A 14,695-nucleotide genomic window follows, 5' to 3' on the forward strand; every position below is an offset into this window, starting at 1 on the left:
CTATGTATATGATGTTTCCATAATTATGTACATAATGTTTCAAAGACTGCAACGTAACTTGAACATAAAATTGAACATAAATACACTACTCTTACACTTTTCACTACACTAATACACTACTCTTACACTACTCTTACACTTTTCACTACACTAATACACTACTCTTACACTACTCTTACACTTTTCACTACACTAATACAATACTCTTACACTTTTCACTACACTAATATATTACTCTTACACTTTTCACTACACTAATACACTACTCTTACACTTTTCACTACACTAATACACTACTCTTACACTTTTCGCTACACTAATACACTACACTAATACATTACTCTTACACTACTCTTACACTTTTCCTTACAAGAATTGTAATCCCTGTTCTGCATATCATAGTCCACCAATGAAGGATCAAAATCGATACATCCACTGGGGCCGCGGTGGCTCAGTGGTAGAGCGTTTACTTCCGGTACTTGGAGTCCCTGCTTCAATCCCACCTTGCGCCGTGTGGACTTTGTAGTGAACAAAGACCTTGCACGGGTTCTCCCGTTTCCCCCCACTTTCTTCATTCCACTATTTTATTCATTTCTCATCATCACCGTCTCCTTTAGCCTAACCGGCATAAACGTGGGACATAAAACTTAAAAAAAGGTTTTTTTTTCAAAGCGGTACAGTCAGAAGACGATGAGCAACCGTTTGACAGACAGGCACTGGTATCCTGTGGAACTCTTTTGTGATAGTTTCCCGTAGTTAGGCCAAATTGCGTATGTGATATTAGAGCTCCTCCGTGGCTAAGCGGTTAGCGTACGCGCTTTTGGCGTGGGAGACCTGGGTTCCATTCCCGGCGGGAGCTCATGTGGTTCGGATTCCACGTTAATCAGTAGGTCCACGTCTCATATAGCCTCGCTGCTGAACGGGACGTTAAACTCAAAATCAATCAATTGCGTATGTGATATTGTTACACTTTGTCCTACCCAGCATCTACGCCATGTTACGTTTTTGCATTCGGTTGGAATGCTTTCATCTTCGTTTTGAAGAAAGAAAAGAAACTATAATCGTTAATTTGGGAAATATAGCTCACTGGTAGAATTGAGAGGTATCTGAGAAGACGACGAGCGTTTTCAGTTTGTACGACATGTGAGTTGAAATAAATAAGAACAAATATTTTTAAAAAAGAGAGTCGAGGGTCTTTGTTTAGGAAAAAAAGAAAGGGAAGCTTGTTAGGGCGTTTAGGACCTTGGATGCGTGTTCCGTACCTCAGTTCCTGGGCGTCGACTGGTCGTCTTGATGTCTTGGCCTCTGTATCGAATTGGCGTGGGATTTGGTATAGATCTCTCCTGCTGTTGCTCACACTCGCTCCTCGTGTACTTCTCCCATCTTCCGGGTCCTGGGACGTTTTTATACCAACCAAAGAAGGAAGATGGCCGTCGAAATTACGGGAAACATCCAAAGTACGCACGTGTAAGGATTCAGGAAAGTGCAAGGTAAATGGAATTCTCGACTTATTTAATAATTTGTCAACAGTTACAGAACACTTCGGTTACATCAGGTTACATAAGTTACATAGATTTACCAAGTATGAAGAATGAGGAATCGTCTGCTAAAGAGAATTTTGAAATGTTTGTTGACTGTCTTATTATTCCAAGTTATGACTGTTTCTCATCATCCAAAGGAAATAAAGAGAAAAAAAAATAAAAAATAAAATCGTTATTAAATCTTGATTTTTTATACACTGAATACTAATAATATGAGGGAAATCCAATATCTCTACAGTACCGTACTGATCAACTAGTGCATTTTATATAAATTTTTATTGTTATCAATCAGGTAGACTTAGTTTCTTTATTATTTGTTCTTAATGTGTTTGTAGTTACATCTTGAGCTCGGAAGAGCCGAAGCAAATAAACCTTTAAATTAGAATGTTATACTTGATCAATGCAGAGGTGTATACCTACTTTTCGGCCACCCTGTATAACTATAGGGCCATGATTCTAGTCAAGATCCTTTAATCAGTTGTATGGAAAATTAGATCCTGTGGTTGGGAGGGGATTATACTGTAACTTTACATATTGATCTGCGCATCAACCTAATGGACCCAATTCAAGCTCCAATCGTGATACGGAGACCATATTCAAAGGCGGCCCTTTTCTTCTTAAGTTAACAGAATGATGTAAAACACCAAACTGTAACTCAGTTGTTTCTTTATTGTACTCATCAAATACAGCACGTTTGCCACTCTTAACGGCATTTCTTGTTACTTTTCACTACATAGTACTATACTTCTTTTACGACTCCTTTAGACCAATTAAAATACGCGTATAATAACCTTTATCTTTTTAACGTCCCACGATTACGCCCTTGAGACTAAGGGAGATGACGATTAAAGCAAGTGAATGACGATAAAAGAATTGGTGAAATGAGAGAGTGGGAAAAAATGGGAGTATCCTGAGAAATCCCATGAACACGGTGTTGTCCACCATAAACTTACTTGGGTGGAGATCGAACCAAGAACCCCAAGCACCAGAGATAAGCCGTTTACCACTGAGTCACCGTGCCCTCTAAAGGAAGAAAGGAATTCTTGTGATGCTCAAGTAACGTGGAAAATACTGTTACTTTCCTTACAAGTGAGAATTGTCAAATCTCATTTCTAAGAAAATATTATCTCGGTGCACAGGTAATAAACGATTTCTCAAATTTAAGAAAGTATTTTTAACAGTGTATGTAACTTCATAATGAAATCGGAAATAGTTGCAAACTTTTTTTAGAATTTCCAGTTGATATAGAGAGGATTACCGATAGAAATGAATATTTCTTAGCATGCTGAATCGAATCCCAAAGAACTGCTTTTCACAATCTTGCTATCTCTTGGCTTCTTGCTACGTGAAGATTAACTTTGGAACCGAAAGTGGTAGAAGATTTCTATAACTTTCGGTTGTATTACAGAAATAAAGTTTGAGATTCTTTGAAAAACATATCCTTAATCTATTGCAGGAAACTGTTTCTCGCTCTCTTACTGTTTTTGTTATACACTGTTAAAAATACTTACTTAAATCTGAGAAACCGTTTCTTATCTGTGCACCGAGAATATCTTTTCTCAGAAACAAGAGTTTGAAACTCTCATTAGTGAGAAATAAAGAAAAATAGATGAGGTTGTATAAAACGAAACGAGAAAATATTCTATTACTTTCCTTACAAGTGAGAATTGTCAAATCTTTTTTCTAAGAAAATATTCTCTCGGTGCACAGATAAGAAACGGTTTCTCAAATTTAAGAAAGTATTTTTAACAATGTATGTAACTTCATAGTGAAATCGGAAATTGTTGCAAACCTTTTAGAATTTCCAGTTGATATAGAGAGGATTACCGATAGAACTGAATATTTCTTAGGATGCTGAATCGAATCCCAAACAACTGCTTTTCACAATCTTTGACTGTTCTTGTTCAGTGGAGATTATTAATTTCCAGCGCTTCACTTCAGAACAGGTGGTATCTATTATTCAGAGGTTGAATGGATTCCAAAAGGATACTTCTAATTTCTTTCTGTTTTTGCTCTATGGCGATCCATATTGGAATCGGAGATGGTTAATTCCTTGGACCAGAAGCTTAACAGAGTACATGGGGCCTCTTGTTAAGACACTGAATTAATTCTAAAAACGCTTCTCAGTGTCTAGTAACATTTTAGCTCTGATAAATTTAACTCTTGACAGAAAGACAGACAGACGGACATAGCCCTTTATAAGACTTCCAATATTTAGCATACAAGGTCTGTCTGAGAGGTAATGTTATACATTTTATTATGAAGCGAGTGTACATTGCACCACGATTTATCCGCCGGGATAGATGGTAATGTACGTTAACTACCAAGCGAGTGCTTACTCAGTTGTGTCCGAGCTCTTAGAGATGAAGAACGGATAATTTCGTAGATATTTCTTTTGTCTCTTGTACTAGTTACGAGACAGCGCCCACTGGAACAAAGATACCCGATCAAGTTTTGTGTGAAACTCGACAAGCCTGCAGCGGAAACTTTTCTAATGGTTCAGCAGGACTTCGGGGATAAGTATTTATCACAAAGGCAAGTCTACAGATAACATAAGACGTTTTTTGAAGGCCATGAAGAAGTCGACGAAAAAGCTCGCCCTGAACGCCGGCAAACCTCTTTAAATGACGAAAATGTGACTTCTCTGGAAGAACTTTTGTAAACAAACCGTCAAGTTAGAATTCGTTTAATGGCCGACGTGTTACATATTCCAAAAACTATCTCCACTGAAAGAATGGCGTTACGGAACAATTGACAAAGTGAAAGAAGTTTCTGACTTCCTGAACAAGCCTTCCAGGATACCTTCGGAAGAAAGGAAATCCCGCTGACAAAGATGTATCGACACAGAAGCACAATGTTTCGAAGAATCTTAACGCACAGGCGTTATTATTCTCATTATTATGTAAATAACTTTTCTTCATACTTGTAGACTTGGTGACATTACTTTCCGAACAGACCTTGGAGAATACTTCGGAAGTCTAAACTGTATAGAGCCTAAGTTTCACTGCTGAAGGTACACCGTAACCGCCAACAGATAACGAAAGAAAACATATAATTTTTATATATGGATCTGTCATCTTTGAGTTAAATATTGATGTGCACCCCTAAATGATATTTTGATTCTAATATGGTAGATTGTAACACAAGCAATAGAAAATATACCAAATCAATTTAGCCGTATATTACAGGCAATTTTTGGGTAATGGACACCCATTTTGTATATGATATCAATTATTTTAATCGCAGCATGATTTAGTATTAGGTGGGCATTAATCAATCGCCGCAGCTATTTCAGTAATGATGCTCTTCGAAATCTCTAATGATCATAATAAACGTATGAGGTAGAATTCTCAGTGACTTGCAGTCAGATCCAAGTCGGTGCTATGGACATTATAGCTTTCTGTGTGTATCATGTGGTTGCCAATGATATAACGTTCTTGTCATTAGGTTTGCCCGTTTCCTTTAAAAAACCGATATCCTAGTGACTCTCAAAGTAGGGTCCACAAATCAACAGAGGTTCCATCCAAAAGATCAGCATTTATTTAGCTTACAATTAGTGACGGCGCTACAGGGGGCGAAGGGGAAAGCGTCTATGGTTTCTTTGTCCACTCCTCGTCTGTGCCCCCAGAAATATATTATTATGCAGGACAAGTATTATACAATTAAATTATTATTTTCGGTTTATGTAACAACAGCTATCCTGCAAAATATGTCTCTATCCCTCTGGTTGCCTCCTCCCAAAATAAAAGCTAGAGTCATCACAGGTTCTAATACAGCAAGAGTGGACAACGCACCAGCCGCGATCTACTAGTGGACCAGCAAGTTGTGACAAGTATCCCGCGGAGGTCTGTGTCATGCAATGAGTATTGATCAGGGAGGTATGTAGGGGTTGTGTCCTGGGAGTCTGGACTCTTCACACCGAAATTCAGACTTCTCCATAATGTTATTTAACTTTAGAGATGATTTAACAAATTTTAATATAATTTATCCTTATGTTGAGTTTGCACCCTTCCAAACTCCCTTTCCCCTCGTATACAGTCCTGCTTACAAGCCTGGTATAGATAATTATTATTCTTTCATGATTCCTTCTAGATGACTAGTGGTTCTCGGATTCGAGCCATCCTAAGTGAAGTATTTCTGAGATTTCTTCATTCATACCAGGCAAATATCGGGATGATATGTAACACACAGTTCCCAGGCTGCTTCCTTTCTTCCCCAATCCTTTATTTTTCTCTCTTTCCTCAGATAGTGTGATTCCCCAGGGAAGTTATCCCTCATACGTCACGGGCTAACATGGTCATAGAGGCCGAAAACCCACAAAATTTGATTCATAAATTCCTAAATCCAGAGGATTAGTGAATAAATAAGGAAGTTGTCCTCTGATTTTAAATTGAAAATTAGAACTCAAAACTTAAAAATTGGTTGACCACTCCTGCAATATAGACAATGATTTGTAAAATAAAGTTCATAGTTGGCAACCAACATAAGACTTTTTACTCCACTATTATTATGAAATGCTCTGTGTGTTGATTGTGCTGCTCTGCTCTCGAAACGAAACGATGATATGTGATTACAATCAGCAATATTATGTAGAATTACTGATGTTGTTTTACAAAATGATGCATAAAGAGAATCCAAGTTCTCATGATCAATGCAGCTTTTGTATTGTACAGTGTTTATCTATTTAATAAACAATCGTATGAAACATTTTTTTTTACAAGGATTTAGGATTCCAACAAGAGTTTTAGGAATAACCCAAAAAAATGGATCAAAATATTGCGATCTAGGAAAAGAATGAGTTTTTGGATCAGGAACCACAACATTTTTGAACAGCTCCTAAATCGAGTTTTCGTATTTTCTGCAGAATAAGCACATCATACTGAGTTAAGTCATAGTTTGGGTTTGGCTACACTGTATGTAGATCTCCAGATATAAGGCCTAGAAGCAATTTTTTTATTGAAATATATTGGATCATTTGATCCAAAAGTTGAAATATTCCAGCTCTTATTCATCTACCGGAAGTGGTTGAAACTAATAGTTTAAGATTTCAATATTGAATAATTTACTTTTATCATCGTAAGATATAGGGAGAAACTGTCAAGGATATTAAGAGGCCTAATCACAGCGAAATTAAAATACCGCTAATTTTATAGTAATTATGTGATATCTTCAAATAGATAAAAGATAATCGACATGTGAAACAAGAGCGCCCTAAACAATATTATTTTGCATGAGGTACCGTTATCACGAGTCACCTAGTATCTTTCCGTTTACAGCCATTTAGAAACGCGAAATTAAATGCCGATTCTCTAAATGGATGGGAATTGAAAGCAGATAAGTGAGTCATGATAACGGTATCTCATGTAAAATAACATTGTCTAGCGAGCTCTTGTTCCACTTTTTTATTAAGGTTTAACTATTTGAAGATATCACATAATTACTGTAAAATTAGCGGTATTTTAATTTCGAAGGATGGGACCTCTTAACACCTTGTATATCCAGCGTCTGAAGAACAAGTTGCAACTCTGACCTTATTCTTTTATTGGAACTAAAAGATTTAGATCCATAGATTCCGGTTTCAATGCTGAATTTGTTCTCACAATGAAAAATGGAAGTAACTTTATTTTATTTATTTTCACACATGAGGGTAATAATCAGGTGCGCACTCAGATTTCTTTTCTTTTTTGGGAGGGGTCCAAGGTTTTGGCCAGATCCAATAATAGAAGACACTTTGTTTATGTAGTATCGAACGGGTGTTTTTCTACAGCTGAAAAGGGGACACGGTGGATCAGTAATAGAGTGTCTACCTCCGGTGCATGGGATCCCTGGGGAACTAAATTTGTGGCGAATAACATCGCGCTCGTGGGCTTTCTCATGGGATTCCAGTTCCCTCACACTTTCTCATTCCACCAATTTTTCCACCATCATTCACCTGCTTTAAATCATCGTCTTCTTTAGCCTAAGAGTCATAAGCGTGGGACGTGAAACTCAAAGATTTCAGGGGATCGCGGTTGCTCAGTGGAGGAGCGTTCACCTCTGGCGTTTGGGGTCCTGGGTACGATCTCAGCCCTCGCCAAGTGAACTTTGTGGTGGACAAACACCGTGTGCGTGGGTTTTCTCCGAGTTCTCCCGTTTCCTCCCACTATCTTCATTCCACCCTTTCATTCATCACTCATCATCACCGTCTCCTTTAACCTAACCGGCATAACCGTGGGACGTAAAACTCAAAGATTTCATTTCATTTTCTACATCTGAAAGAAATGATAAGTAATTTTCAAGTATTGACACCTATAATAATTGAAGACTTTGGGTCAAAAACCGGCCCAAAAAGTGAAATTGTAAAGGAGATAGCTTCACAAGGGTTTCTCTTCATCAGATTTTCTTCAAACTTAGCACATATATACTAGACCGAAAATAAATCGATACGTTTTTTTTTTTTTGTTTCTTTCGGAATATAAATTAAGGGTGCCCAGTATTTATGTCCTTTAAGCTAAGGGGGACAATAATTAAGGCAAGTGAATAAAGATGGAATAATTGGCGGAATGAAAAATCGGGAGGAAACGGGAATTCTCCCAAGAAAACCCACGGACACGATGTTGTTCACCACAAGCGTGCTTTGGAAGGAATCGAACCAAGGAACCCCCGCACCAGACCTAATGCTTTACCATTGATCCACTGTTTCCCCTAGCTTGTACTGGCTGAGGCCTGTACTTAATATTACGCTCTACTTTTCTGCCTGTATTTTCGGGAGCGTCCATTGCATACAGATAGGGCGGACCCTTTAGCAACATTGAAGCACGGATAGAACGGAGAGAGGGAGGGAGTCCTGCCACACCAGTTGTCGAATCCGAGCCGTCTTATTGGCAGGTTAGATACTTCACCAACTATAGAATCGGGAGTTTAATTTCAACATTTTTGCACTATATTTATGTAACTTAACGGTTTAATATATCATAAGATTACTTCAAACAATGACAATTATAAGTTTTAAGGAGGTTCGTTTGCTAAAACTCCTTTATGCATTTATGACATTCGTCCGTTTGTCTGACAGAGACTAAATCTCAATGAATACTTGATGGGTCACCATCACGTTTAGCCAGGGTGTTGAGGGTCAAAAGCCAATAATCGGGATTGTAGATGGACGTTATTTTTAAACCAGAAGTACACTGTAAAAAAAAATAAAAAAATAAAACCATTTAAATACTTCTAGAACAGATTTCGAGAGGAAAATTGATCAAATGGTGTTTTAAAAGGATGATTTGCATGTCCAAAAAACGTTCTCAAAAACTGTGTCTAGTGTAATATGTATAAAACACTTTTTCTCTACAAACAATTCGAAAAAAAAAAAGTTTCGACAAATTTTGCAAACAGATCTGGAAAATACTTGGCAAATACAGTATCTAAAAGGGGATGTGATCTGGAATGTTCAAAGAGTGTCGGTAATATGTAAAGTGTCGGTAATATGTCTAAAAGTCGTTTCTAAACGTGTACTGTTCGGACACATAAGCAATTTGGACACATCTTTAACACTTTTGAGTCATTTTCTATGGAACACTGTTAGTATGTATTCTAGATACCTTTTGTTTACTAATGGAACAATTCAGAACAATTTGTTGATACGTTAAACTGTTCAAAAGTAGTTTTTAAGAAACGTCTAAAATGTGTTCAAATATTTTTTATTTTATTTTTTGCAGTTTAATAAAATCCAACCATTTCCAATTGTAACGTTGATCATTGGAGAGACAAACGGTAATAGATAGCGAGAAGCGGCTTTCTGCAACCAATTGAACGTCCCAAGAACATATTCAACCTCCATTCTAGTTTTGCTACTAAAAGTAGAAAAAGTAGAAATCTACCAGCACTTTCGGTCCCATATTAATTTAGAAAATATCACGCCAATGCAAACCAAACTCGTTAACGTGGTGTATATGCGCTATTGCTACTTCTTATAGTGTATATTTGAATATATGAAATCTGGAGTTTAAAATTTCACAAATCTGCCCTATAGGCTAAGAAAAATGGATGGCAGTGGCGGATCTAGAAGGTTAAATTTGGGGGACCAGCCAAAACCCAAACTATGATTATATCATGAGTTTACTACAAACTTTCAAAAATATAGAAATAGTAGCTGGAACTTTTTGCAACTATTAACACTGGGGGGTCTATGCCCCCCTGCCCCGGAGTAGATCCGCCATTGATGGATGGTTAATGGAAGTTAATGGTTATGCAAAAAGGATTACGGTAAATTCCAATGAAACAAACGAACACGATGATGTCTTGCACTAAGCCAGTATGATCTGGAATCAAACCAGATACCCGTCGTACCAAATGTGCGTGCTGGATCTCTAAGGCATCATGCCCCTGTCTGAGGCGCGCAACCAGAAATTTATGTTGTGGGGTGTCCGAAGTTTGGTGTAGGTCAAATAGTAGTAGTCACTATGCTTATGCAATATTGAGCGACTATTATTGCACATGCAAAAAAAAAAAAAAAAAAAAAAAAAGATAAGTAATTTTAAAGTACTGCCAGCTAAATTCTCAGTAAAAATAATAAAAATAAATTGTTTTTATAACAAAAGAACGTAAATATTTTAGTTTAACGCTCCACGTTTACGCTCTGTAGGTAAAGGGAGACGATGTTTAAGGCAAATGAATGATAATGGAAGAATTGGTGGAATGAGAAAGTCGGAGATAACGAAAGCAAATCGAAGAAACCCACGGTTACGATGCAGGGGTGTAATTTAGGGAGGGCAGGAGGGGGCAATTGCCCCTCCCCAAGAGTTTGAGGAATACATATACTTTAATAATAGATTGTCTACTAACTTACTAGTACAAACCGTGAAAGTCTTATGTCGCTGGTGTTCTTTCCCTCCCCCCAAAGCGAAATCTGAAATGACGCCACTGTTACGATGTCGTCCAATACAAACTTACTTGACCGGGGATCGAATCAGGGATCCCATGCACCAGAGGTAAGCGCTCTACCACTGAACAACCTCGCCACAAACAAAAGAAAAAAGTTTAGATGTAGAGTAAAATCAAATTTTTAATGGACATCAACCATTTCTCTTCTAGCGCAAACACAATTTTCGTAAGGAAGTGTAGAAATGTCTGTTGACTTACGAAGTTGGGGAAGGGAGTCCGGGCCTGGTGGACTACCCCCGTAGATACGCCCCTGCTTTGACTACATTTTATTTGTTATTTCAAGTGATCATTATAAGTCAGTTTGTAACAGTTTTCTAACAGCAGGCGGTCGTCTATGGTTACAGGAAAGTTTGAAGAAATACTGCTGTAGCTATTGTTTTGTTTATGCAAACCACAATGAACATATTTATGAATACTTTATTCATGGTCTCATTTCCATAGGCATAATATGTATTATTATTATTATTATTATTATTATTATTATTATTATTATTATTATTATTATTATTATTTCTTTATTATTATTATTATTATTATTATTGCAGTGTTCCATCATTTATTCACCTTGCCTTCTAGATTTCTCTGTCCACCTTGATAACATTTCTGAAAATCACTTTTTCTTGTCATTCGCGTCCACAATTCCGATTTTACAATATATTTTAATTCGAACATATCGCCCCATTATTATAATGCTTTGCGCTAGCCCAGTGGCTAGCGAGCGCGTCTTTGATGCAAGAAGTTCTGGGTTCAAATCTGGATCCTCAGATTTTGAACGCATGACAGTGATTCGGATTAAACTCCCTGTCTAGCTTTGATGCTGTGTGTTAAAGACATAACACACCCCCTGTGTTAAACACCAACACCACAGGGTCTGTGTTGAACTAACACCGCATAGTGGTAGTCACGCTGGAACCATTGCTCTGTGGTAAAATTTAGTTAAATTAACACAACCATTTTTTAATGCATAGCCAAACTGTAATTCAACCAACGAACACACGTCAGAGTTCAATAGCTTAATAATTCTGATCGAGCGTTAGTGCGTTAATTACATCAAATTTAAGATTAAATTATCATTAAGTGAACTGTCTTCTTCGACACAAGATGTCTCTATTAATTTCGTTACAGGACAGCACGCGCCAGTATTTGATTCGGAAGATTTTTTTCAACTGCACATTAAAGTCAGCGGCGTCATTTGAGGGGGCAGGGCGAGCAATTGCCCCCTAAGTTTCACACACACACACACACATGTGTATATAGTATGAGAGGATAAAATTTGTTGTAGAGAAAGAATATAATGGCCAACTTGTAGTTCAAGAAATTTCTTGAACTTTGAGGAATAAATGCTTCCTTTTGGAGTTATAGATTGCCTAAATAATGAAAAATTGAACTTTAAAGGTCCATAGGTTGAAAACTATGGGATCTACCGTAGTCAGTTCAAGACTTCAGTTATGAACTACTATGTGCCCTATCTAAAAATCTATGTTTAAAAATCCCGCGGTACTTACGCAACAGTTTTTATAGAGGGAGTTTGGCTACAGGCATACAATTTGAAGTACTTATCTCTATAAAAATTGTTGCGGAAGTACCTCAGGATTATGATACATGAATATTTGAATAGGGCACATAGTAGTTTCTAAGTGAAGTTTGGAACCGACTGCGGTAGGTCCCATAGTTTTGGAGCTATGGATATTTAAAGTTCAATTTTTCATGATTTCGGCAGCCTGTAACTCCGAAAGGAAGCATTTGTGCACCCAAGTTGGTCTATACTTTTTGGCTTAACTTGGTGTCAGGAATCACTTCCCAAATGTTGTTGATGTTGTTTTGAAACACCCTGTATATATATAGGAAGAATCTTGCCCCTCCAATCAAAACCTCAAATTACGCCCCTGATTAAAGTAAGTAAGAAGTGACCCTAAACAGCTATATAAGAAGTGAAACTATATAAGCTCTATCCTGGTTATATGGCCCGATGGCCCGAGTCGTGGAAGGCCCGAGTTCGATTCCCACTAAAAGCTAATGTGGTCTGAATCCAACGTTAAATCTTAGATGAACGTCTTATATTGCTTATGAGATGAAAGGGAACCTTACATATGGCCAAGGTGAACTCAAGCTATCCAACGCACAGCCAATAAAATAAAGTTATATTTTATATTTAAAGAATTTCTAATTAACGTGACGTTCTCGAAAGCCCGTTTAAGAGAAAAAAGTAGCCTAATCATTTCGATTATAGAGGACGTCTCTCTAATCAGTCAATTGAATTGCACAGGTTTTTTTTTAAAGATCTTAAAATTTTATTTTTACTAACCTTAAACAGTAGCGGATCCAGAAATTTTTCGAGGGGGTGAGTCATCTGTTTGGAGACAAGTGTAGAAGCGAAATAGAGGATTTTACATTAAAATAGGGGAGAGCCTTAGAATAACGTCAACGTCTGTGCTATTTGCGCGAAACCCTATTAAACTAGCATTGGTTGAAAGGTGAAAATTGTAGCTGTCGGAAGGCGATCGCAAGGGATCCGCCACTGCAAGTTATGAACGATATTTTCAAAATCTAGAAATAAATAATACTTGATCCCTATTCATTTTTGATAGAAATTGGTCTCTATTCATTTTTAATTTATTCATTTTTGAATAAATTAATATAACTACAAAACTTTTTTTGCATATTTTAAAGCAAATTGTGTTTAGCGTCACATGTAATGTCATAACATAGCCATATAAATTGACATTATATATAGTTTTTTTATTTGTTTGTTTGTTTACTTACGAACACAAATTCTGAATTACTTTCTCTACAGAAAGACAGCGAAGTATCTCAGAATTATGAGATAAGTTGTTTGAAAGTAAGGTAATATTTTTCTTGTGCCAATGCAACAGGTTGAATGATAGGATGGTACCTTGCACAACTATGTAATTATTATTATTCGCATCAAAATGAAAGGTTAATAACTGACAACAATGGGGTAACATCCGTACAACAATAAATTGACAGATATTTTGGTTTTATTTTGTTGAAGTTATCACTTACCTATTTTGATGACAGGTGGCAATGCGTCCGCCCCTCCCAGGATCCCTACTACGAGGAACAAGAACACCCACATCATGTATCATCGTTGCTGCGTACTCCTGTCTATTAAGCTGAGAGTCCCGGGTTCATAACCAGGCTAGGTCATCGACTGTCAACGGCGGCACATCCGAGATCCACATCACGATGATGTGGCAACGCCGTTCAGATCTCAGCAACAAAGAGCTGTCTCCTGTGATGTGACTACGTCGCGCAACGCGCCGTTACTATCCGAGCGGTTTTTCGTTTGCTCAAAGCCACGAGAGCTGAGAGACAGAGAGAGAGTCTGCGCAGGCACTCTCTCGGAGAGCGGGCGAGCGAGAGAGAAAGAGACTTCTTTGAGCTTTCATCGCTAGAGTGTACTTTAATCAATCGGCTGTGTGTGCGATGTTTTTACTTCAGATATGAGCAACTTCCCCCCCCCCCACCGTTATTACTTTTAGCAAAGCCAGAGAAAGTTTACTTGGTGTCTTTAGTTTATTTTTTTATTTTTTTTATTTATTTGTAAGAAAAAAATATCGTCTTTGACTCCACGTGGCGATCTCTGCTTTTGTCAACAGAGGTCGAAGTCTCTGTTCATACATCACGATGGGAAAAATATGTGTCACTTTTAAATTGAATATTCTCGGGGAACATACTTTCTTCCCACAAGTTTTAGTGCTGTATTTGGACAAAACACAAAAGGGTTAAAAGAAATATTTTTGTGTCACATTTAGCTGATTTTTTTGTTTTTAAAAAAATGTTAGAATCAACATTTCGTGTAGACTTAGGAACTGGGTTAGTTCTTGAAGTTTAGAATTTTTTTTTTTTTTTTTTACTGAGGCCGTGAATGCGAGACGTGCACCCAGGAACACATCCACGTGTGGATTCCATTGGGTACGGACCCCCTCCCAACTTCATAATGCGACTCATACATGTACACTTTGTACTTGTTCATTGGACAAATGATTCATATGAAGGGAAGAAATCAAATCTTTAACCAGTTTAACCAGAGGTGCTATTCTAATGTTTTAACAACCGATTCTCTCTATCTCTCTCTCTTAATATATTTCTATATATGAGAGATAGTAATATATATATATATATATATATATATATATATATATATATATGAGAGAGAGATAGTAGATGGATAGGTAGAAGTAGGCCTATATGTCTCTCTTAGGGAACAAATC

At 37.3% G+C, this 14,695-nt stretch overlaps 1 protein-coding gene across 2 annotated transcripts in view; it reads right to left on the reverse strand.

Annotated features, from left to right (window-relative positions):
- Positions 1-13,738, reverse strand: part of LOC145665244 (glutamate receptor ionotropic, kainate 2-like) — a 1,018,072-nt gene extending 1,004,334 nt beyond the window's left edge. For both annotated transcript variants that reach the window (XM_081732538.1, XM_081732544.1), the window contains exon 1: positions 13,485-13,738. In XM_081732538.1, coding sequence (XP_081588664.1) covers positions 13,485-13,560 — 76 coding nt within the window. In that variant the 5' untranslated portion in view covers positions 13,561-13,738. The remainder of the gene's footprint in view (positions 1-13,484) is intronic.
- Between the last annotated feature and the right edge of the window lie 957 nt (positions 13,739-14,695).

Source organism: Thermobia domestica, chromosome 1, assembly GCF_964235325.1.
Source record: "Thermobia domestica chromosome 1, izTheDome1.hap1.1, whole genome shotgun sequence".
NCBI lineage: Eukaryota > Metazoa > Arthropoda > Insecta > Zygentoma > Lepismatidae > Thermobia > Thermobia domestica.